This window comes from Heptranchias perlo, chromosome 19 (genome assembly GCF_035084215.1).
Source record: "Heptranchias perlo isolate sHepPer1 chromosome 19, sHepPer1.hap1, whole genome shotgun sequence".
NCBI lineage: Eukaryota > Metazoa > Chordata > Chondrichthyes > Hexanchiformes > Hexanchidae > Heptranchias > Heptranchias perlo.
The window spans coordinates 14,016,326-14,042,027 of record NC_090343.1 but is presented as its reverse complement, the minus strand read 5'-3'; the positions used below and the strand labels follow the sequence as shown (position 1 = coordinate 14,042,027).

General features: G+C 39.4%; 1 protein-coding gene across 3 annotated transcripts in view; it reads right to left on the bottom strand.

Annotated features, from left to right (window-relative positions):
• osbpl2b (oxysterol binding protein-like 2b) overlaps positions 1-25,702 on the bottom strand; it is a 63,880-nt gene that overhangs the window by 21,084 nt on the left and 17,094 nt on the right. For all 3 annotated transcript variants that reach the window (XM_068000361.1, XM_068000362.1, XM_068000363.1), the window contains exons 2-7: positions 11,527-11,693; positions 10,143-10,290; positions 4,434-4,509; positions 2,583-2,717; positions 1,995-2,092; positions 117-299 (exon numbers count right to left, since the gene is read on the bottom strand). In XM_068000361.1, coding sequence (XP_067856462.1) covers positions 117-299; positions 1,995-2,092; positions 2,583-2,717; positions 4,434-4,509; positions 10,143-10,290; positions 11,527-11,563 — 677 coding nt within the window. In that variant the 5' untranslated portion in view covers positions 11,564-11,693. The remainder of the gene's footprint in view (positions 1-116; positions 300-1,994; positions 2,093-2,582; positions 2,718-4,433; positions 4,510-10,142; positions 10,291-11,526; positions 11,694-25,702) is intronic.

Sequence of the window (25,702 nt, the reverse complement as noted above, 5' to 3'; positions counted from 1 at the left end):
AAAATGATATTGCCTTTTCTCAATATTTAAAAATTGTTGTATTTCATTCAGTTGTTCAAAATTGGACTGGGTGAAAAGTAAACAAAGCTTTCCACTCAAATTATAAACGTACTTACTTGTTAAGCTCTAGTGTGATAGTTCCTCGTGGCTCTGCTTCTACACTCTTCCCCCAAAATTTAAGCTTTGGATAGATAGAACCATGGAAAACAAAATCCTTATTAATGCCTTCTGAATAAAATGCACTGATTGGTGGGTGATGGCTAACCTGTTCGGATATAAGCCTAAATCCCAGGTCCTCCCTGTCAAATAAAAACAAAACCATTAAGCCAAAAACATTTTGCTTTCACTAGTAAAACAGTGGTCTAATTCTTGAAATTTTCCAAATGGATTAAATTCAACACATCCATAATGGCAAATAATCTTTTTTTTTTGGGGGGGGGGGGGGGCGGGTTGTACAGTTACTCCTATTTGCTGCTATATAGTTTTTTTAAAAATTCGTTCATGGGATGTGGGCGTCGCTGGCGAGGCCAGCATTTATTGCCCATCCCTAATTGCCCTCGAGAAGGTGGTGGTAAGCTGCCTTCTTGAACTTCTGCAGTCCGTGTGGTGAAGGTTCTCCCACAGTGCTGTTAGGAAGGGAGTTCCAGGATTTTGACCCAGCGACGATGAAGGAACGGCTATATATTTCCATGTAGGGATGGTGTGTGACTTGGAGGGGAACGTGCAGGTGGTGTTGTTCCCATGTGCCTGCTGCCCTTGTCCTTCTAGATGGGAGAGGTCGCGGGTTTGGGGGGTGCTGTCGAAGAAGCCTTGGTGAGTTGCTGAAGTGCATCCTGTAGACGGTACACACCGCAGCCACGGTGTGCTGGTGTTGAAGGGAGTGAATGTTTAAGGTGGTGGATGGGGTGCCAATCAAGTGGGCTGCTTTGTCCTAGATGGTGTCAAGCTTCTTGTGTGTTGTTGGAGCTGCACTCATCCAGGCAAGTGGAGAGTATTCCATCAGACTCCTGACTTGTGCCTTGTAGATGGCAGAAAGGTTTTGGGGAGTCAGGAGGAGAGTTACTCGCCGCAGAATACCCAGCCTCTGACCTACTCTTGTAGCCACAGTATTTATATGACTGGTCCAGTTAAGGTTCTGGTCAATGGTGACCCCAGGATGTTGATGGTGGGGAATTTGGCGATGGTAATGCCGTTGAATGTCAAGGGGAGGTGGTTAGACTCTCACTTGTTGGAGATGGTCATTGCCTGGCACTTGGTTAAAGAAATTGCATTTAGTATCTTATCAAGACATCCCAAATCACTTCACAATAAATCCATTATTTTTCAAGTGCTGTCACTGTTAGGTAAGCAAACTGTTAGTTTCGAGTAGCTCATTAATAAAAATGATTGGGCAGCACATCTCACACTCCACTAAAATTCCAAAACTCTTCTAAGTTCAAGTCTTGTCTGTCAAGGCAGACGAGAAATTTAGAGCAGGAGTCCTGGCCAGCCAACACCTGCACCCTCCTTGTATCTGGCTCAATTGTAGCAAAGGAGGTGGTCTGGGAGCAGGTTGTTTATCCAATCTACACTTTTAGCCACAAGATGTGCACTGCCCAGTGAGATCAGACAGGTGGGAGGAGAAGGAAAATTACAGCAAAACATGCCAAAAGTTTATTCCATCAATATTAAGAGGATCAAACATTACAAATGTTCAGTAGCAAATGTTAAATTCTGGTGGTAAAAGTCAATAACCACTCCCCCTAAAAATATTTACTATTAGCATTTCTATCAAAGGGATTACTTTACACCCAAAATTACATTATTTCAAAAAGGTACTGAATGTCAAATAACCCTCATTATTTAGAAAGCTTCTTGGAGTTGGTTCTGTAGTTATAAATTCATCACATTGGTAGCAGTCCCAGGAATGCACCAATTACACATCTCTTAAAGGAACCAATGTAACTAGTGCTAATAGAGGTTATTTATGAGAAACCTTGCAATTTGTACCTCACCTTCTGAGTTCATAGGTTTCACCTAGTAGTGGGTTAAATGGTTTGCCAGTCCTTTCCCACTGTGAAGCTACAGCAGAAACTGCAAACGCAGCTACAGTCTGTTGAAAGTATAAAATAAATTACAAAAACAGGAATGCTTTGAAGTTTGGAAAAGTACTTATGTTAATATCAAACAGCTCATTTAAACCCCTTATTAAATTGAAGAGTTAACAATGTAAACTTTTCCACATGCCACCAACCCTTGGTCTTCATTGTTGCAAAGGGTCAGTTAAAACAATAAGGCCAACTTGCCTGCATTTTATATTTGTTTAATATTTAAACAAACATCAGACGTGCACTTTAATTTTGCTGCACCTTACATCTGTTTGGAATACTAAATGCTGCAAATTCAGCAATTCTACTAGGACTCCAAATTGGCAAGACTTACTTAAAGATCTTGGTCCTATGACCCAAATCAAAGAGTCCAAGTTAAACATGCTTTAGTCTCAAGTTACTCACATCTAACAGCACGGCTGCCAACTCCACCAACTGCAGAAGGACCATCTGAATACACCTGAAGAGTGAAGATTCTATCTGAAGCATACCCACCTGCAATCTCTCCACCGAATCAGAAAACATAGAAGCCTTGTGAATGAGGTACGTGTGTTCCATGTATTCTGTAATCCGTTGCAGGAAGCTCAAAGGCTCATTAAATATAATAGGCATAGTAATTTTTGACAGCTCCTAAAAGACAAAACAAAGACATTTTTATATTAGACTCTATAAATCAATTTTAAGAGTGTTTTCCTAGTATTGTTTAACGGAAGGTGAAAGGAAATTTTTTTAAAAAGCTGTCAATGACATACAATAGAAAAACATAAGATTTCTCTTTACTGCCCCTGTTTTTGCATTTAGTTTTTTTTTTCTATCCTTATTTCAAAGTGCCAACATAAACTTGCATTTATATAACATCCTTAATTTAGGAAAGCATCCCAAAGCATTTCACAGAAGCATAATCAGACAAAATTTGACACTGAGCCAAAGGAGGAGATATTAGATGGGGTAACTAAAAGTTTAGTTGAAGAGGTAGGTTTTAAGGATGGTCTTAAAAGAGGATGTGGAGATGCCGGTGATGGACTGGGGTTGACAACTGTAAACAATTTTACAACACCAAGTTATAGTCCAACAATTTTATTTTAAAATCCACAAGCTTTCAGAGGCTTCCTCCTTCCTCAGGTGAATGTGGAAATGAAATCCTTGAATCTATCGCATTTATAAATCACAGAACATTTTCTGTGATTTATAAATGCGACAGGTTCAAGGATTTCATTTCCACATTCACCTGAGGAAGGAGGAAGCCTCCGAAAGCTTGTGGATTTTAAAATAAAATCGTTGGACTATAACTTAAGATATGACAGAGGCAGGGAGATTTATGGGGGAGAATTTCAGAGCTTAACGCTTAGAAGGTTGAAGGCATGACCGCCAATGATGGGGTGAAGGGAATGGGAGATGTGCAAGAGGCCAGAGCTGGAGGAACAGAGTTCTCAGAGGGTTGTAGGGCTGGAAGAGGTTACAGAGACAATGAGGTGCGAGGCCATGAGGGCATTTGAACACGAAGACGAGAAATTTAAATTGGAAGCGTTAGGAGGAAGGGAAGCCATTGTAGGTCAACGAGCACTGGGGTGATGGACGAACGGAACTTGGTGCAGGTTAGGACGTGGGCAGCAGAGTTTTGGATGAGCTGAAATTTTAAGAGGTTGGAAGGTGGAAGGCCAGCCAAGAAAGCACTGGAATAGTTGAGGCTGGAGGAGACAAAAACAACATGTTATAAACAGTAGCCAGGGTGGAGTATAGAATTGGTGGAGAGATTAAAGGGTTTGTCATGGGGGCCGAAAATTATGACTTTGGTCTTCTCAATGTTAAACTGGAGAAAACTGCAGCTCATCCAGGATGTTGGACAAGTAGGTGACGACACAGAGGCAGTGAAGGGTTTGAGAGAGGTGGAGGAGAGGTAGAGCTTGGTGTTGTCAGTGTACATGTGGAATCTGACCCCAAGTCTTTGGACATAATCACCAAAGGGCAGCATGTGGATGAGGAAATGGAGGGGTGCCAATGATAAATTCTTGGAGGACTCCAGACATAATGGTGTGGGATCGCAAAAAGAAGCCATTGCTGGAGATGCTCTAACTATAATTGGCTGGGTAAGAGTGGAACCAAACAAGGATAGTCCCACTTATCTGGATAGAGGAGGTGTTGGAGGAGTATGGTGGCACCAAACATTACCAGATTGTTAAAATCTATAACTGGTACCTTCAACTGCAAAACCCATATTTAAAAATCAATCAACAGACAATGATCAGGAATAATTTTAAGGTTAGGAATACCAGTCATTACCACAGTGAAAAACAAAACATTCATCAAATCTCTCAAGTTGATTTAAATCAGCCAATATGTACTCACCAATCCAATGCATTTCTTTAAAATGCTCCACAAACTTAATTGATTTCTACTAAACATTGAAGCTGGTAATGCAGTTCTGTAAGAAAAACAAAAAACAATGCAAATGGCAGAACTCAAAAGGATCAAAACTTCTCAGTCAAAATAGTATACTATTTTTTTCCTTCATTACTGAATTTCCAAATAAAAAACATGTTAAAAATTGTCTTCCTAGAAGGAAACCATAATACTGTAGGAATAAGAAAAAATGATTCGGTCTAACTAACTCGCTACTTCCTTATTGATTCAGAAATCAATCGATTTCCCTATTAAGAACTCCTTCACTTGTAGCTCAAGAACTAATCCAGTTCCTTTTCTGAATGTTTTGACTTAGTTGCCATCCACTGCACTTGATGGTACTTTAGTCCATATCTATAGCCAGCAACTCTATGCAAGCAATTATTCTCATGGTTAGCTTTTAGTTTCTTTAGTTCATCACCATGTCCTAGGAATCTCTTTCTCCAGGTTCTGCATAAAATACCTCATTATGACTATATTATAGATTCCCTTAATTATTTTAAAAACTGGGATCATTCTCCAAGCTTTTTTATTCCAGAGAAAATAAATTACATTTTTATATATTGATATATTAATCTTTTTCATGAAAGAGAGAAACACGCAACAACTATTTGCATGTTCCTCAAGCCTGTATACAATAGCTAACATTTGAACCCATTTTATCTTCATCACATGGCAAGCATCAATAGGGGGCAAAGAATTAAAAAAGGGTTCTCTCTAAAACAAAGATCAAAAACTATTTTATTCGGTACATCAATCTATTAAAACCAAAAAAAGTGTCAGGCTTTATACATTATTGTATCTCACTACACGCCTTAAAAAAGGTCTTGGGCTCAATTTTAGGGGGCAATTGCGGGTGCGTTGGGGGCTCCGAAAATCACGGAAATCCCTTTCGGCTTCAGAAGCCAGCTCCAATCCGCCAACTTCCGAGTTTCCCAGGGGCGCACCTGTGTGTGCGCGGGCAACACATAAACGGAAGTCCCGCCGGCAATTAAAGCCGGTGGGATGACAGTTAAAGAGCCAAATGTACCTCATTGAGGTACTTAAGGCACTTTACCTGTGGCAGAGTAAGCGATTAGAACGATTTTTAAAACTTACCTGGGCGGCTTGCCCACTGCTTCTGATTCATGCCTGGTGAAGGGCCAGATCAGGGAACAAGAAACTAAATAAATTAAATAAAAAACCATAGACGGAAGTGAAAAACACAAAATGAACCGACCTTTGCATTCTGCTCCGATGTCTCCCTCTCTGACGTCCCACTCATCCCCCCACCAAACCTTCCACTCTTTCTCCCCCCTCAACAATCTTCCAGTCCAGCGCCAGATGACGTCTCGCTCTCTCTCTCGCGCCCTCCCCACCACGTTGCAGCTCCTGACGCAGCCAGCCTGTCAATCAGGCTGGCTGCCGGGCGCAAAACCTGGAGAGGACGTTAATCATCAGCAATCAACTTGCGATTGCGTCGGAAACGGTTAAGTTTTGTTCACGCAGGTTTGCCACACACACCTTCACCCCCCGCTATGAACCAGGCACTATTGCAAAATCGACCCCCTTGTGTCTGGCTCTTCGTTCACATTTCCAAGGTATCATACTTACAACTGATTTTTTTTTAAATTTAAAGATTTGAGCCAAACAGGAAAAAAGCAGTCATTTCTCATCCCTTTGATAACTTGGTCCTTCCTCAAGCAAAGGAGGTAGGAATTTAGAAGCAGCAGCCAGTCTGGAGACAAAAGCCTTGATTTTAACGTGGGGCCGGAATTGTGGGGGTGGGTTCCGAAGCAGGAGCTGAACAGTCTTCTTCCCCTGAAGCATGAGGCCTGAGACATTTTAACTCACAGGCCTCATTTGAATGGTCAGATACTGATTCCTGCCCAAACTGGCAGGAGTGATGTCGCCGTCAGCAGGCGGGAATCAAAATTCGCTGGGGGTGGGGGTCAGGCTGCCGTCGGGGACCCACTGAAATGGTCCCCAGTAAGATAATGCAGGAACGAGGGAAGGAAAATTGAGAGTCTACAACTGGGGGAAGCCCAGGGCAGGGGAGGCCCAAGATATCCTTGTGGCGCCAAGAAAAACTGTCCTGCTCCTCCTGACCCACAAAGAATCTTTAAAAAGTTTTTTTAAAAAGCACTTACCTGGCTTCCTCCGGCCTGGAAGGTGCCTGGCACAGATTTTCGCCCGCGGGTTTGAGGCCACTTGGCCATTAGTCAGGCCCACAGTTTAAATGGCATGCTTTTCTTGCCGATGTCATTGGGATGTGACTTTGCCATTTAAATTAGGCTTCCGCTCCTCTGGAGCAAGCAGCCTTCCAGTGATGAATTTCAGGATTGTTAAAAGATGGTGGGGAGCAGGAACCAGTCAGGAACGCGCGCAAACCCCCACCCAGCCATAAACCCCAGCCGTAACTTTCAATTGCCCACAGGATATGCAAATTCTGAACACTTCCCTACAGGAAGTAATTCAGCAGGTACAAGATCATATTTCTGCTCCAATTACATGTTATGGCCTTAAAATGACAGGCTAGTTAAACTCAGTACCAGTCTTTAGCAGCAGACCGCTTTTTCAACCATTACAGAAGGGTTAACAAGATTTAAACGGTCCCCTCATTATTATAAAAAGTTGTACATTACAATTGTAAATCTACCATAGGACTTAAATTTCTATTTGCATCCATAATCCTTTCAATTAATATTCCTCAAAATACAAAATTTGATTATGGATTATTTTGCTGAGAAATAATTAGAAGAGGAAATAATCTAGACCTTACCTCACTCAGCTGAAACCCTCATCCACTCCATCATCTCCAGGATTGATCATTCTAACATCCTATACCACACTAAGTCTCATCCCCTATTCTCACCAAATCGACTATAGGTACTCTATCCTCCAAATTCAAAATACTTGTCCTCCTCTACAATTCCCTCATGGTCTTACCCTCCGTTCTTCTGACTTTGGCCTCTTTTCCATCCCATCTTCTCTGCACTTGACCTGTCAGAGTTTTCAGCCATCTTCGTCTCAAATTGTGGAATATTCTTCCTAAACCCCTTTGCCTTGTACCTCTCAACTGCCTCCTCAAAATGTATCTCTTTGACTATGCCTTCTCCAACCTTCCCTGTCTCTGATCAGTTGCTGTCCAATTTTGCCTTTATTTCACTGAAGAAGTTGCATAAATTCAAGTCGTTACAGCAAAATCTGGAGAGTCATTTTTGTTCAAAGTACCCCTACATTTTATGAAAGTATTATAATTAAAAAAGAGCAGTTTTGTTCAACCGGCCGAAAAATAAAATTAAATTCTCAGCTGAGTGGAGACCCTTGAATTGGATTTCTCTACCTACTAGGTCACTCCACGATATCACTGATGGGGAACATTCCCCTGTGTCATGCAGTAAGTCTAGTGGAAGGTGGATGCAGGGAGAGAAAAAGCCCAATTCAGATTGGCCTGAAAACCAGTCTGGAGCTGTGCAACTCCAGAAAACCACAGTATGGAATATGGGTGATTTTCTAGGGCCATGCAACTCCAGATTGATTCAAGGCCTGTAAGAAGTCATGCCCCTCATTTCTCCACCACCTAGTAAAGCCTCTCCAGGATGCAAAAGTGGCAGGGAGGGAGAGTCTAACCAAGGCTCTGTGCAGCTCATAAAATTGACACTTTTGAAAAAATGTCAAACCAAATTTTTGTAATATTTCTCTCTATATCAATGACCTGGACTAATATATCATAAGAAATAGAGGCAAGAGTAGGTCATATGGCCCCTCGAGCCTGCTTCGCCATTCAATAAAGATCATGGCTGATCTTTGACCTCAACTCCACTTTCCTGCCCGATCACCACATCCCTTGATTCCCCTAGAATCCTAAAATCAATCTCTCTCAGCCTTGAATATACTCAACGACTCAGCATCCACAGCCCTCTGGGGTAAAGAATTCCAAAGATTCACAACCCTCCGGGTGAAGAAATTTCTCATCTCAGTCCTAAATGGCCAACCCCTTATCCTGAGACTATGCCCTCCAGTTCTAGACTCTCCAGCCAGGGGAAACAGCCTCTCAGCATCTACTCTGTAAAGAATTGTTTCAGTGAGATCACCTCTCATTCTTCTAAAATCCAGAAAACATAGGCCAATTCATTCTATTCAATCTCTCCTCATAGGACAACCCTCTCATCCCAGGAATCAATCTAGCGAACCTCTGTTGCACCACCTCTAAGGCAAGTATATCCTTCCTTAGATAAGGAGACAAAAACTGTACACAGTACTCCAGGTGTGGTCTCACTAAAAGCCCTGGGCAATTGCAGCAAGACTTCCTTTCTCTTGTACTCCAATCCCCTGGCAATAAAGGCCAACATGCCATTTGCCTTCCTAATTACTTGCTGTGCCTGAATATTAACTTTTTGTGTTTCATGGACAAGGACACACAAATCCCTCTGAACAACATTTAATGGTTTCTTACCATTTAAAAAATATTCTGTTTTTCTATTCTTCCTACCGAAGCGAATAACCTCACATTTCCCTGTATTATACTCCATCTGCCACCTTCTTGCCCACTCATTTAACCTGTCTATATCCCTTTGCTGACTGTGTCTCCTTCACAGCTTACTTATATATTAATAAACTGGACTTGGGTATACAAGGCATAATTTCAAAGTTTGCAGATGATTCGGAAATGTAGTAAACAGAGAGGAGGTAAGTAGCAGACTTCAGTAGGACACATATGGACTGGTGAAATGGAGAGACACGTGGCAGATGAAATTTAATGCCGAGAAGTGTGAAGTGATGCACTGTGGAAGGAACAATGAGGAGAGAAAATATAAACAAAATGGGACAATTTTAAAACGGGTTGAGGAACAGGGACACTTTGGGGTTTAACGTATACAAATCGTTGAAGGTGGTAGGGCATGTTGATAAGGCTGTTAAAAAAGCATACAGGATCTATGGCTTTATAAATAGAGCCAGAGTACAAAAGATAGGAAGTTATGCTAAACCTTTCTCAATCACTGGTTAGGCCTCAGCTGGAGTATCATGTCCAATTCTGGGTACCACACTAGGAAGAATGTCAAGGCCATGGAGAGGGTGCAGAGGTGATTTACTAGAATAGTGCCAGGGATGAGGGACTTCAGTTATGTGAAGATGCTGGAAAAGCTTGGATTGTTCTCCTCAGAGCAGAGAAGGTTAAGGGGAGATTTAATAGGTGTTCAAGATTATGAGAGGTTTTGACAAAATAGGGAGAAACTGATTCCACTAGCAGGAGGGTCAGTAACCAGAGGACATAGATTTAAGGTAATTGGCAAAAGTACCAGAGGGGAGAAGCGGAGATTTTTTTAAAAAAACAGCGAGTTATGATGATCTGGAATGTACTGCCTGAAAGGGTGGTGGAGGCAGATTCAATAGTAACTTTCAAAAGGGAATTGGATAAGTACTTGACGTGAAGAAATTTGCATGGCTATGCGGAAAGAACAGGGGAGTGAGACTAATTGGATAGCTCTTTCAAAGAGCCGGCACAGGCACAATGAGCCGAATGGCCTCCTTCTGTGCTGTATGATTCTATAAAATGGGCTGGTACTTTAAAGAAAAAGAACTCTCTTGGACTTTATTTATCCTTCTGAAAATCTAAAGTACTGAGCTAGTCCCTACACTGTGCAAAGTTTCCCATACATCAGTTGAACTCACCTATGTTTCTTAATTCCATTTTCTTGAGTTGGTTCTCGGTTGTGAACATTCTGCTCAGATGTACTGCTTCCACTTTTGCTGGAAAAACTCACTGAATCGCCTGCCACCATTGGACCCATCCTAGTTTCAGAATCATCTGATTCAAACCCTATATAAAAGTAGTAATATAGATAATTAATTCTCTATATAGACTACATTATTAGCTAGATTTTAACAAGTTAATCAAATGAATACAAAAACTCTGGCATAAAAGTAAATATTAAATCATCTACTTTTAGTAGTCTCATTTTTGACAGTTCTTTATCCTCTACCTCCATTAGGATAGCCTCATCATCCAACAAGGAAAAATAACTCATTGTCCCTTTACGAGCTTTGTTTTCTATAGATCAGGATTTTATCATCAATCCTATCACGTAACAGCTTTGGTTGCAAATTTGTTTCTTGCTTTTTTTTGACAGAGGCATGTTTACACAGCAAGAAAAACTAAAAAAAATGCAAGTACTCTAAAATCACAAAAAGTGTGCCAGAGGAGGGAAGGAATAAATATGCAAGATAAACTGTAATTAAATAATAAGGAAGTCTATACCAAAAAAGGTAGATAATTAGTTGTCTTGCCAATTTGCTTTTGCTCCATATATAGTAGGATTACATCAGCATGAAGAATCATAGAAATAGGCTTCCTACAAATTGATCTCGACTTTGAAGGACCAACATGCCAAAATTAACATCACCCTTCAAAAATAAATCTAAACATTTTTAGTGACGTCACAAGGATTCTTCATCACAACTGCCTTACAAATAGAGTCTATCAGTTCTTGACATTGGTCCATGAAGTAGCCATAGTTCAGGTGGAATGGGCATTGATTTTTTTAAGCTGCCGTAAATCAGCGGGTCAAGAACAGGCTACATATTGTTGATTATATGTAACCTGTTATACAACAAACAGGAAGTGATGAATACAGGTGATCTTTCACTCATGCGGAAGACAAATCTAAATTCCCCAAAACACAATTATGGGTTTTACGCTTGTTCATGAGATTAGCTACACTCACTTATCTCTAATTAGATAATCTTTATATACACATTCAAGGTTAACGAGAGATAGGTACTTCTAAACATTGGGGTATTCATCAATATTACTACTTTTTTTTGGAGATTTCTAAACTTGTCCTTGTAATTAGACTGGTGGCACGAGGAATTACTGACCCTTGTGACAGCATATCAAATAAGCAACTGCACACTACTCTCAAATCAAGAAGAATAAAGCAAAAACACATTTTGCCAGCTTTGATTTTTCACTCCCCTCTTTATAATCATCGATTGAGCAAGTTATCAGCATACAGGTATAGGATACAACTGTCAAATGTCACCCGCAAATACTTGCCTGTAACAGCATCATAAAACTCTTCCTCACTATTCATCCTTCCTTTGAAAAAAATATTAAATTTTTGCTTCCTTTCAAATGAAGGCACTTTAGTACATTTTTCTCCTTGGACAGTGTTCGGTTTCTTGATCTCTTTTTCTATGGTATTCTAGATGCTCACAAAATACCTAAAACAAAAATAAAATCAATACATTACTAAATTGAAATCAGGGCTTTCCCTCACTGGTCTACTAAAAATAATACAATTTGAATGTCATAGGTTCAATTTCCAAATTTTACTCTTCACAATATGAAGAGGAAACTAGAATTTAGTTTCTTCTAAAGCTCACTAATGACAAGTTAGAGTGCAATTACAGAATTTAAGTTTTATTAAAAACTAGAGACTATGCCCCTCCAACTCCACCACCATTTTAATAATGAATCATGTACTACTGTTTCTTGAAGCGAGGAGAGACCAATGAGAAGGATCTAAAATTTTGTGCGCTCAAAGTGGAATATGCTCTTTTGGAAAATGGATCTCTTCCAAATTCAGGCACTCAGCATCAGCATCAAACACCGACAGGTAAGATATAACAGAGCTAGATGCCGAGTAAAGTTCCTTCTACTATTAGTTACTGCTCTGGAGGAGTTGAGGCAGCATGAAAGAGAGAGAACACAATCAATTTGAAAAGTTATAGAACTACATGTGGCTTCCTTGAACCGTGGGTCACTGTCTATACCTCCTCCTTAGCCAGCACTGGGGAGCATGTGACAGTTGGCAGACATTGAATCATCTTCCAAATTTCTTCCAAACTTATGATTAAGCAGCACTGTCCAGGGTAGCACTTTACCATACACACCACAGGTCCAAGTTCAATTATTGGTCTGTGCCACATTAGCTTGTCTCAGCTGGAGCAGCAACTGGGGACAATATGAATATCCTCAGTACTCCTGGGCTGATTGTGATCCAGTGACCCCTGCTGAAAAGTGAACATGTATAGTAGGTCAGATGAGGACAGGTTGGATTCAGCTGTTATGCTTTCCAAGGCTGAATAGCGAGCTAGCACTCAGCATCTAGGCTCACAGGACCCACAGCCCAGCAAAACTAACTGCCTTCAAGGAGGAGGAGGAGGGGGGAGGGGGAAGGGAGTTTTTTTTTTAAAAAAGGTCTAATCATAGTAGCTATCCAAGATTAGCGAAGAGTAATCCAAAACATTACAATGTGTAGTGCACATTAGAACTCACAAACTCAAAGAACCCTTTACATTCCCAAAATGAATGAATACAATCCCCTTTTGAAAACACCAGAGGCAGAAGGGCAAGACCCTCAGCAGATTTCATAGAGTTGAATGAAAATGATATAGCTCATCTTTTGATAAGTTAATTGTGAACTATTGCTAAATTGTTGGAATATTGGTTAAACTTTTTCCTAATATATTCATCAAAATATAGGCTCCACTTTTGAACTAAGTTTGACTTGGGAAAGTGGTCAATATGAGAGTTAATATTTTTGCTGGAGAGGGTGGAGGGAAAGAAGAGAAACAGTCTCAACTTGGAATGTAGCCTATATTGACTCACACATAGGTTGCCTTGCATAAAGTAATTACTCATTTTAGAAATGGTTTACTTGAGCATATTAGAATTAAACCTTCTTATAATACTAGCACTAATGATGCATAACTGTTTAAAGACCAGACATGGTAAAACAAAGTTTTCACTACTCCCTATTAAAGTCAGTGAAGTGATAGGAGTACATCCCTTAAATAAAACTAACCAAGATCAGGCACTGCAGTAGATTATACACTGGACTTTCACTTGGTTCCTGGATTCAAATTCAGTCCAGACTGATGGTCTCCCCTGTGATAGGATGCTACATGAAATTATTTGGATATCAAACCGTTTCCAGTGAGGATGGCTGTACAGCATAAAACTGCCCCTAATTAATCACTAATTGGCACTCTCACTCGGAGATCACATGTGGAAAATGGAAAGCTATTGAGGCAGAAATCGCTTGCGAAATAACGGTGAGCTCAACAGCCCTCTCCATTATTAGTGGCGAAATGGAGGAGCAAGTTCAGACATTCGTACACGCGCAGTGAAACGCGGAAATCCAGAACTTGCCCCTGCTGGTTCGTCGGCGATATGACATCTTCGAATTAAAGGTATTTTGCACACTACAATCAGAGAAATCATTGAAAATGTGCAAATTTTCTTATCTGTCCAGCTGGAAAGTAACTAATTACGCCACAAAACAGTTACGCTTAAAAATATAGGTCTAAATTAAGTTTTAACAGCGTGGTAAGTCTTAATGACTGCCAAGCAATTGAAAATTAACTTTTAAAAATGTGGAGTCTCATTACTCATTTTAATGGTTTTTGGTCATTTAAAAAAAAATTAAAATTTTTAAAAAGCTTTTCCCTGGTTTTTATTTAATTCAGTTATTTCTAACCCTCTCCTTTTTTCGTTGTGCATAACTGTTTTTACATTGATTTTAATGTTGTACCTTTCACTTCCTGGTTCAACGCTTCAAGCCTGCAGAGACAGTGAACGCAGCTCGTCAAAAATGCTGCGATCTGATTCACGCTTCTCCAAGGGTCCTAACTTCACTTGAACTGACGTTGGGCTCTTCTCCGCTTCCTATTCGAGGAAGTGCCCGACAAAAAGACTGATAAGTTAGTGGGTTAGTATAAACCTATGGAGTGGTGAACGGCGTTGGTTTGCCGGTCCGAGCAATTTCTGCCCCATTACATCTGTGCAGTAGTGGGTGTTCTGAGGTTGGGCTATTGGATCACAGCAGAAGAAATTTTATGGCTGACACCAGGAGCCCAAAATATTAAACATTCTATACCCAGCACTAATGAAGGGCACAAAAGTTCACACCTTTTTAAAATTATTTAAACACTACTGAACTTTCCATGTTATAATTAGTAAACTATCATATTGCAGAATTGACCTAAATTATGCAGTATCACTTATCTAACTTCAAGACAGTACAAGATTCATTTTTCAGTATACTCCATCCAGGGACAGAAAGTAGTAATAGCTGCCTGTCCAGGGCAGGTAAAACCTCTTCTGGGATCAACAGTTTTAATGGCCCCAGCACCAAACCTCAGATGGAATTTGCTATCAAAGCATTAAAAGACAATAGCGCATTTCATGATAAACTCAAATCAGACTGAAGTGTTCATAAAGGAAAACTAAAAATGTCCATAGCCAGGGTTCAAGGACATATCCATTTTTAATTACAACTACGGGATTTCCCATGGTGATGCTTAGTAGATATGCTGGTTTGAAAGAAGGATGTGTGAAGTACTAACAGGAAGTCTCTAACAATTAACAAAACCAGTCTGTGGTGACTGGTATCAGTACACTGGCCCAGAAATTGCTTAAAAAAGAATGCTGTGCTCAACAGCGCTCACCATTGTTAGTGGCGAAATCGAGGAGCAATTTCCGGTGTTCGCACATGCACAGTCAAACGCATAAATCCGGAACTTGCTCCTCCTGGTTCGCTGGCGATATGACTGCTTCGAATTAAAGGGATATTGCCAACGGGAATCAGTGGAAACAACGGACCAGCGCCAACTTGTTCTTCTGCCCAGCTGGAAAGCAGGTACGCTTAAAAATACCAGACCTAAACTAAGCTTTAACAGCACGTTAAGTCTTAATGACTGCCAAACAACTAAAAATTAACTTTTAAAAATGTGGAGTCTCATCACTCCTTATTTTAATAGTAATTTTCTTAAAACTAATTTTTTTAAAAAAAACTTTTCCCTTCTGTCTCTTATTTTAATTCAATTATTTCTTACCCTTTTTTAAAAAAAAGTCTATAAGTATTTTTACAAATGATTTGAGTGTTGTACCTTTCACTTCCTGGATTTTACGTTCTAGCTTGCAGAAACTGTTCGCAGCGTGTCAAAAATGTTGCAATCTGATTGGTCGAGGAGATAGAGTGATCCTCCAGCTTTGCAGGAGCTAATGCTGGGCTCTCCTCTGCTTCCTATTAGAGGAACTGCACCCAGTAAGTTATTGGGCTAGTATAAATCTATGGAGCAGCAGTTCGCTACTCCGAGCAATTTCTGGGCCATTGTGATCAGGTGATTGGCTGAAAGGCCAGTGGTGTCTGCTATGATCTGACCAGTCAAAAAGACTCTAGAACACACCATCACACAAGACACATATTAACAAACCGTTTAATCAAGCTCTGGGTCACCTGTCCTATTATCTCCTCAGTGTTAAATTTTTGTCTGATAATGCTCCTGTGAAGCGCCTTGGGATGTTTTACAATGTTAAAAAAGGTGCTATATAAATGCAAGTAGTTGTTGTAATACATACAGGTAGATTTTCTCAACACGCATCCTTTTCATCCTCGTTTTCAAATCCCTCCAAGGCCTCGTCACTCCCTATCTCTAAACTCCTGCAGCCCTACAATCCTCCAAGATCTCTGCATTCCTCCAATTCTGGCCTCTTGCACATCTCCGATTTAAAATCGCTCCACCACTGGTGGCTGTGCTTTCAGCTGCCTAAGCCCTAAGCTCTGGAATTCCTTCCCTAAAGCTAGCCGCCTCTCTCTCCTCCTTTAAGACGCTCCTTAAAACCTACCTCTCTGACCAACACCTGTCCTAATATCACTATGTGGCTCGGTGTCAAATTTTATTTGATAAGGCTCCCGTGAAGCACCTTGGGATATTTACACTATTTAAAAAGGCAAGCTGCTGTTGTAAACACAACTCCATAATAATTTTATTTAAAAAAAATCAATTTTACAATCAGTAAAATTTGCTTTTACATTGAACAGTGCCAGGCCACAGTAAGCCGCTCCCACAACTGGCACACCTTTGTTTCTTTTGATGAAAGGTTATAGGCGTGTTGAAAGCTTAGCAAATTCTGACTTTAACCTGTAACTACATTCCTACCACACCATGTTCAAACATTCAAAACTGCTTTTCTTCCTTTAAATAGTTTTTAATAATAGAACTGGTATGTCCAGCCTCCCCTATTAGACATGAGCATGTGGCAGCATGCTGTGTCATATTAACAACAATGGGGGTTCTTTGTAGACTTGACCGCCTTTAAAACTAAACAAAAAAGTTTTATGTTTATTACATTAGTCAAAAAATATGCTGTAAACATTCAGCATTTCTAAATTCCTAAATGCACTGGAAAACACTGAACTGGACCTGTACTACACCAAGATATTGAGGATACTAAAACAGAGGCATTCAACCTACAATCTAGACCCTCAGGTGATCACTGATCAAGGCTTCCTCAATTCTTCACTACAGAATTGACAAATCATTGATGATTATTTAAAATTTCAACAAGTTTCAGCTTTGAGAAATCTGCAAATTAAAAGGCCATAACTGGATTTGACCGTTATTAGCCTGAACATTAAATTACTATGCAAAATGTAATTCAAATCTTTACTGCAACCTATCTTTTTAGCAATATCCAACAAATCAAATACTGTGGATTTTTATTTTTCAGCACACTAGTCATGAGAAATAAAAAGTTTTAACCACCACAAATTTCCTTGCACTGAAGCATTCAAAACCAGTCATTCCCAATGGTAAAAGCAGTTAATTTGCTTAACCATCAGGGCTAATATCTTGTGTTATTCCACTATTTTAGGAATGAAGTTCAATACGATCTCTCAGTTTACTATGCACTATTCTAATAAATCCTGCAGCCTTCAACAGATGTGCCAGAAATTTGAGATCAAGAATTTCATATAACACATTCACCATCTTTGATTTTAGCACTTCCAAGTAAAAACTTTGAAGGTTTTCAAGCTTTTGCGACTACACTACAGCGTATTACATTGGAAAAATCCTCTAAGAACATCTGTAACGAGTTCAAAGCTGTCAAAAATGAAATATTTGCCAATTTTTTTGAAAAAAGGATAATTTACAAACAGATGTAAAACCTGGTCCTGCTTATTTCCCTTAAGTGTGTGTCACGTCATAAATAATGCCACTGTAGGTGAAAATAAATCTACCAAATATACTGAAAGTTTCAGTAATCAGACAATATGTTTTTCACACAATACTAAAATAACATGGACTTTTAAAAAAATTGTTCCTTCATGGGATGTGGGCGTTGTTGGCATTTATTGCCTATCCCTAATTGCCCTCGAGAGGTTGGTGGTGAGCCGCCTGCTTGAACCGCTGCAGTCCGTGTGGTGAAGGTTCTCCCACAGTGCTGTTAGGTAGGGAGTTCCAGGATTTTGACCTAGTGATGATGAAGGAACAGCGATATATTTCTAAGTCGGGATAGTGTGTGACTTGGAGGGGAACGTGCAGGTGGTGTCGTTCCCACGTGCCTGCTGCCCTTGTCCTTGTCCTTCTAGGTGGTAGAGGTCACGGGGTTTGGGAGATGTTGTCGAAGAACCCTTGGCGAGTTGCTGCAGTGCATCCTGTGGATGGTACACACTGCAGCCACGGTGCGCCGTTGGTGAAGGGAGTGAATGTTTAGGGTGGTGGATGGGGTGCCAATCAAGCAAGCTGCTTTGTCCTGGATGGTGTTGAGCTTCTTGAGTGTTGTTGGAGCGGCACTCATCCAGGCAAGTGGAGAGTATTCCATCACACTGCTGACTTGTGCCTTGTAGGTGGTGGAAAGGCACTGGGGAGTCAGGAGGCGAGTCGCCCGCCCACCCACAGAATACCCAGCCTCTGACCTGCTCTTGTAGCCACAGTATTTGTGTGTACTGCAGTGGTTCACCACCACCTTCTCAAAGGCAATTAGGGATGGGCAATAAATGCTGACCTTGCCAGCGACGCCTAAATTCCATGAACAAATAAAAAAAATTGCCACCAGATCAGTAGGCCACATCAGCAAAAGAAGTTCAAAGTGATTTTTACTGCTTGAATAAAGTTTGTTGCTTCACTTCTGGAGTACTGGAACTTTTAGCCTACAAATCCTGGTATTCAATGGAAATAAAAATCTGGAGATGTAAAACGGGCTGCCGATTCGCTATCACCCATTTTACACTATCACACAAAGTCAAAATTATCCCCAAAAAGTGTTCTAATAGCTAGCATTCAACCTTTAAAATCTGCATACCTCTCACTGGATTATTCTAATACATGCTGGGCTGAATCACAAACCCTCGGCATTAGCTGAATTCACACAAGTCAATTTATGTACCGATCATTAATGTAATCCGGAAATCTACTACAAATTGGATTCCCCCAACACACACACGCATCCAAAATAGAATTAATTACATATGTTGAGAAATACATGGGGAAACTGAAAGCCTTGCAGCATTATCTTGTACATCAGCATTTGTAAAAAAATAGTTTGGTTAGATTCAATAAAGCAATGGCTTGGCTAGCAATGCTGTTCTTTCCTACACAACACATAGCACTAATAATATTTCTATATCAAATTCATAGTCAAGATCATAACTCAGTCAAATAGCATTTTTTTTCTGACAAAACATTTTTCCTGTCTATTGACAGCATTATAATCCTGGTCTGTCATAATCTTGTAGAACTTTCATTTCATGTCCTACTACTCCTCATAAAAGGTTGTCCTAGTGGCACTCCTTTCATACCATATCACAGTAGCCTTCATTAACTTGAAGGACTCAAGTAAGGACGTTTTGATTAAAGCATTTAGTTGCAAAACAAGTTGCATAACGAATGTGTAATAAGAGTTGGCTTGGATCATTTATTACGGGAGTGAGACTAATTGGATAGCTCTTTCAAAGAGCCGGCACAGATACGATGGGCCAAATGGCCTCCTTCTGTGCTGTAAGATTTTATGAAAAGAAATCACTGGCTAAATTAGTAATTCTCAGTGAAAGACTGGCTCTTTTCATCTAGATGAAACACCATCCCAGGTACAACAGCAAATGTCCTCGCATGTATTGTCTTACTAAATAATGGACTAGCTAGATCAACAGTCAAATTCCAAAATCAAGCTAGATTTGCTTCTCTGTAACCTATACTTCCATCAGACTGAATATAAATCTTATCAATACCAGTTTTAAAAAGATAAATAAATTCTGACAACTGAAGGAGGTTTTCCTTATTTTTTTTGGTCTACAATAAATGGCATTTAGTAACATTTTACTTTTATGTGGTAACGTAAAGAACTTATAGACAGGGAGTCTGAAGAGGTGAAATCCTTTACCAGTAATATTATCACTGGTGAAAATTGGTGAGATGAAGTCAGCATTTGAGAACACTCAAACAGACGATCACATAAAATTGACAGAGCTGAAGCTGGAATTCATAGTTTAAGGCAGAAAACTCCACCACAGGAACTTAATGAGAAGAAGCTATTTTATCAAATTGGATGAAATCCAGTAACATTTTGAAAGAGTAATGATCTCAGGTGACCAAAGCACACTGATTTGTCTTTTTAAAAAGACTAGATGTTGAAGGAGGAAGTTCCACCTGAGGTTTGGGGACAAGCTTTTGGTTTTGTTGTAAATTATAAACTGAAACCTGTTTACAATTACCATATTTAGGACCAGATCCATGGTCTTTATAGGCAGATGGTCTTCGAATGCATATACACGTTCAATTGCATTCATTTATTTTTGACAGATTACAGGTTCACTGTACAGGAAGAGTTTGCTACATAAATTCTCACCTCCCATAGTTCTTTGTGCTTATCACATTTCCTTCTAAGCCAGAAGGATAGAAGTAGTTTGGGTTGCAGATATTGTCATAAATAGCCTATCATTTACATTTTGCAATATTTATTACTTTTTTTAAAAATAACTACAGACCACAGCTTATATGATTTTTTTGCATTCCAAATCTGATGTGGCCAATACTTATGCATACAATTTTTTCTAAAAAAAACAACCCTTTTTGAAAATCTGACCGCAAAAGCTGCCACAAAAAACCAAGTTGATAAGGAATAATGATACCATTTGTTTTATTCAACTGGGTATAATTGTCAAATGGAAAAACTTGAACATAAAAACAATTTGAATTTGAAGTACCTGTAGTGCAAAATATTAGCAAGTTCAATCAGACATAACAGAAATACTAATGAGTTTCTTCACCTACATAAGAAGTGAAGTCAAAGTTGCTACTGCAGTCATTGAGGAAAAAAAGTTCTAAGTCACTGTGACCACTGTTCTCCATGATGCCATTCATTTCATCTTTGTCAACAGACTATTAATTTCAGCTTGGTTTCCTTCAGGAAACTGGAGTTCTGCTTTGTAAAATCCACATTAGACAGCAGATGGTTTAACTGCTACCCATGCATCAACGATCCACTGGCACAGCAGAAGATAATTTGTCCTTCTCAAAAAGTTTATGAATATAAACCTTTGCTCATTCACCATTCCCCAATACCGCCTTAGAATGCATTTGATGGAGTGGCTAAAAAAAATTAAGGGCTGAAGTTCATTGATGAGATTAGGGAAGTAGCTGGTGATTTGAAGTTTTGCTGGTGTAAGCAATCTGTTATAGCTTCCCTTCCCCATCCCACTCCTTCCAGCACCCCAGAACTCAAGTAGACACACCAACCTTGTAGCCATCAATGCATGTGTTGCATCTTATCTTCTGAGCAGTGTAAACAAACTAAGTGGCATCACCAGCAGGACAACAAGCAATGATCCAAATCTTCTTGATCAATTTCCCCATCTCCAAAAAAATAAATTTGTATATATTTTTACACTTACACTTTTCTACACCCAGAGATGAGACTGCAGTTCATTATAACTGCATTCACTTTCAGACATTTCAAGCGTGCTTTTACAGTATCCTGTTTGTGGACTGACATAGAATTCATTCTGGGAAATAGGTACTTGCATTAAAAAGTCAGGTCATGTGTGCCAGCAGTCATCAATCCACATTTCAAAAAAATCCTCATTCATCCAAATATTTCTGTTTGAAGCTGCAAAGACACCTGAAGACAGTCTTTGCCAGGTAATTTTTGCACTTGAAAATCATCACTGGCTTCAGTTGTACACCAGTGAGACCAGATAACGTGAGTTTTCAATCTAGTGGCAAGTAGGGACTTTCAATCTCAATTTTAAAATCACAATATCAAAATATATAAAGTTGCTCATGTATAGCAGACTCAAGTTACATTAGATTATGGTTACTTCCAGTCAATAATCATTTCTAAATACAAAAACTGCTGCAGACAAGATTCATGGCTTCCGTAATCAATTAAACACAAGTTATTCTACCATTGCAAATACATTTCTTTTTCAAAATTCATTAAAAAGAGTGGATATTCTTCTACTGAGTGCTGTTTCGTTCAATGGCTTGCTTTGCAAATGATCAGTTAAGTCACACAGATTTCACAAACATGACAAATGGATTTATCACCAACAACTTAGATGGACATTGCTGACGCTCCAAGGGATAGTCCTTGGAGTTGAAGACATTTTATGTGCGCATATTTCTGTTTGATTGACAGCTATAATTTGATTGCAAGATATATTCTGAATTTTTTTTGTTGCTGGTTGAGCTTCAACGGGTAAATCTCCAATTCACCAGTTTTTCCTGAAGCTAACAAGATAGAAACTTGAGACTCCATGGGTCTAACGAAAGCCTACATACAAGTTATATTACAGACACAGATCCAGGTTTAATTATTAGTAGAGATAAGAGAGCCTTTACCTCTCCTCCTTTAAGATGCTCCTTAAAACCTACCTTAGTCGCCTGTCCTAATGTCTCTATGTGGCTCAGTGTCAAATTTTGTTTGATAATGCTCCTGTGAAGCGCTTTGGGACGTTTTACAATGTTAAAGGCACTATATAAATGCACGGTCACGTCTTTCGCTATTTTACCTCAGAAAAGGAGTGTGAAGCTCTGAAAAAATAAAAACATACAACATCCCATGGTACTAATCAAAGAGCAGGGGAGTTCTTAGTGTCCTGGACAATATTTATTCCTTTTTGGTGGCAGCTGCATGTATTCATGATTATCTTGAACACAGCAGACCTGGCAGATCTGCAGGCAATTCAGAGATTATGCAAGAACAACAGGGCAATAATACTAGGTGATTTTATCTATTCCAAGACAGACTAGAATACAGGTAATGCATGTGGGGTTAAAGTGGGAAATGCATCCAAGACTGCTTTCTCCAATCCAAGAAAGAAAGCATTACTTGACTTAGTTCTGGGAAATGAAGTGAGAGTAGGAGAACAAATGGGCAATATTGACCACAAAACATCATCAGGTTCAATGTAAAAATACAAACGGATAATGGAGTCACGGATAAGGGTGGTGCAATGGGGAAAAAAAAAAGTTTGGCCAGATACAATTATCTCGCTGAATTGACTGAGCAAAAAAAAGTTAGCAGGTTTACAGATCATCAGTGATAAATCTTCAAATGAGATACATAGAGTACAAAACAAATATACTCCTATAAAAAGGTGAAAAGGGGGTGCATCAAAGTATGGAGTTCCACAGATAAGAGATTAAAACTAAACAAACTTAAAAAAAGGAATATAATAAAGTTAGAGCTAATATTAGTAAAGATAATGATAAGTTATATAGATAGAAAGTGTAGTGGGAAAGTAAAAGGGATATTAGAACAGCTAAAAGGGAATACAAAAATGACTAACAAATTAAACAAATAGAAAATAATATGGGCTTTTATAAGTACGCAAAAAGCATCAGTATTGGGTCCACTTCTTTTCCCCTCAGTATATATAGATAATTTTGACTTGGGTATAGGGAACACAATCTCAAAATCTGACGACAACACAAAAGTAGGAAATTGGGCAAACAGTGAGGAAGACAATAAAAAACTTTGAGAAGACAGAGAGGTTAGTAGAATGGGCACACAGTGGTAGATGCAATTTATTATGGATAAGTGTGAAGTAATACATTTTGGGAAAAAAAACAAAGGAAGGGAATATACACTTCATGGAGATACTGAAGGATGTGGATGAACAGAGACATAGGGGTTCAAATACAATATATATAATTCCCTGAAAGAGAAAGTGCAGGTAGATAAAGCTATTAAAAAGGACCAACAGAATTTTGCATCTTATAAATAGGGGTATGGAGTACATGATTAAAGATGTAATTATGAATTTATACAAAATAATGGTAAAGGCACAGTTAGAGTACTGTGTGCTCTTTTTGGTGCTCTATTATAGACAGGACATTCAAAGCCATAAAGAACATTCAGCATAGATCCACCAGGATGATGCCAGGGATGCAAATCTGCAGGAAAGACTTCAGATACTGGGACTATTTCCACTAAAGCAGAGAAGGCCAAGAGGAGATTTAATAGAGTTTTTCTAAATTATGAAGACTTTTGATAGTGATGAGGAAAGACTATTTTCCCTGACTGGGGTGGTAAATTTAACAGCATCCATGTAACTGAGAAACATCTAAAGTACAATTATAGATTTTGTCCTTCCAACCTAGGTTGTGTCTGGAGAGAACTCAGATATACAATAGCAGGCTGGGGTTACCGGTTGTTCCAAGTCTGTAATTGATGGCAAAGTGGTGAGAATAATGAGGTGCAGAATTAAATTTCACAACTCAAAAAAATACATGAAGCCCTGTTGGTACAGGTGTGATTTTTCTATAACATAAAGGTTACTAATACACTAAATAAGGCAAGTGAGCACACTGCCTTTTCCAAAGGTTTTCAAAAAAATACAAATTAAAAGGCAGCTTACATATGACCCAATATTATTTGATCTCCTATGCCATTGCTCTTGGGAAGTGCAGATATTGAGATACGTCCATCAAAAGCAGAGGATGAAAACAGTAAGAATGCACGTGTAGAGAAACAATGGTCACGTGGGCAAATAGACCCATAAAGGCAGGGAGAGAAAAAAAATACATTTGAAGAGATTATGAAAGGACAGAGCTATTGCGGTAATGAAGGACGAGAAGAAAAGAAGCATTGGAAACAGAGATGGAATGGCTGAGGCTTTTGAAAAAGGGAGGTGAAAATTGCTGAATGCATGGCAAGATATAATGAGGGACTGTATTGGTAATTCTTGTACTTGTTTTGCAGAATTTTTTTGAAAACTTTGCATGCATGTATGTTAGAAATGTTATTGTTATGGAATAAAGTGGGTAGGGAGGCAATATGGTCATTCAGCTTTTCCTAAAAATGTCTGGTTATTTGAGCCACTCGGAAAAGCTGGATATACTGTGTGTGCTAGGAACACATTTAAAGCGTGATGCTCTGCACATATACAGTTCTCGTTTGTCGCTCCAGTGCTGTGGGATCCATTCAACAATATAACTAAGGCAGATTGTACTTCATTGGAAGTGAAGTATTACAGAATTGCTTCTTTTTGAACCTCCCAAAAAGGCTACTGCCATGTCCTTATTATGTATAGTCTTTTCATTGCTCATAGATAGCAATATTTTCAATTCAGTCTTGTCACAGGAGTTTGTACCTCCTGCTAATGTTGCCACATTTTCTGTACCACCATTATGCATAGTGGGTTTTTCTAGAAGAAAAAAACATATATATCACCTTTTACATCCTCGGGATATCCCAAACAGCTTCACAACCAATGAATTACTTTTGAAGTGTAAACACCGTTATTTTGTAAGCAAATGTGGCATTCAATTTGCACACAGCAAACAAAATAAACGATCATTCAATCTGTTTTGGAGGTGTTGTTCGAGAGTTGAATGTTTGCCAGGACACATGATGAACGCCCTGCTCTTCTTCAAACATTTCTATGGGATCTTTAACAGCTATTTGAACATGCAAATGGGACCTTGTCTAAAAGACAATACTTCCAACAATGCAGCACTCCCTCAGTACTGCAATGAAGTTCTGCCTAGATTGTGCACACTGGAACGGGACTTGGACCCAGAACCTTATGGTTCCAAAGCAAGAGTGCCACCACTCAGCCAAGCTGACTAATTAAAACATTTAGAACTGAATCTGATCATCAGTTAAAGGTGCACCTCCTGGTGGGTCTGCTCCTAGACCTGGCAAAAGCCACAATATACAGGTCCAGGATGCACAAGATCGTTAGGAATGGTCTCTCCATGTGCTTGCCATGTTCAGAGCTCTGGTACATACCCAAGGTTATGCCTGCATTTATTGTTAAATTAACCTAGATAAGTGGTACTCATAATACAGTCCCAGAAGTGATTTGCAGCCCACATCCCCTTCACGATCCTTAGAAGACTTGCTTTTCCCCCAGTGTCTCTGGGCCTTTATTCACAACCTGCCATGGTGTGGGATGTTGACTGAACTTATATTCAGTGCTGTTTTCTCTCTTGCT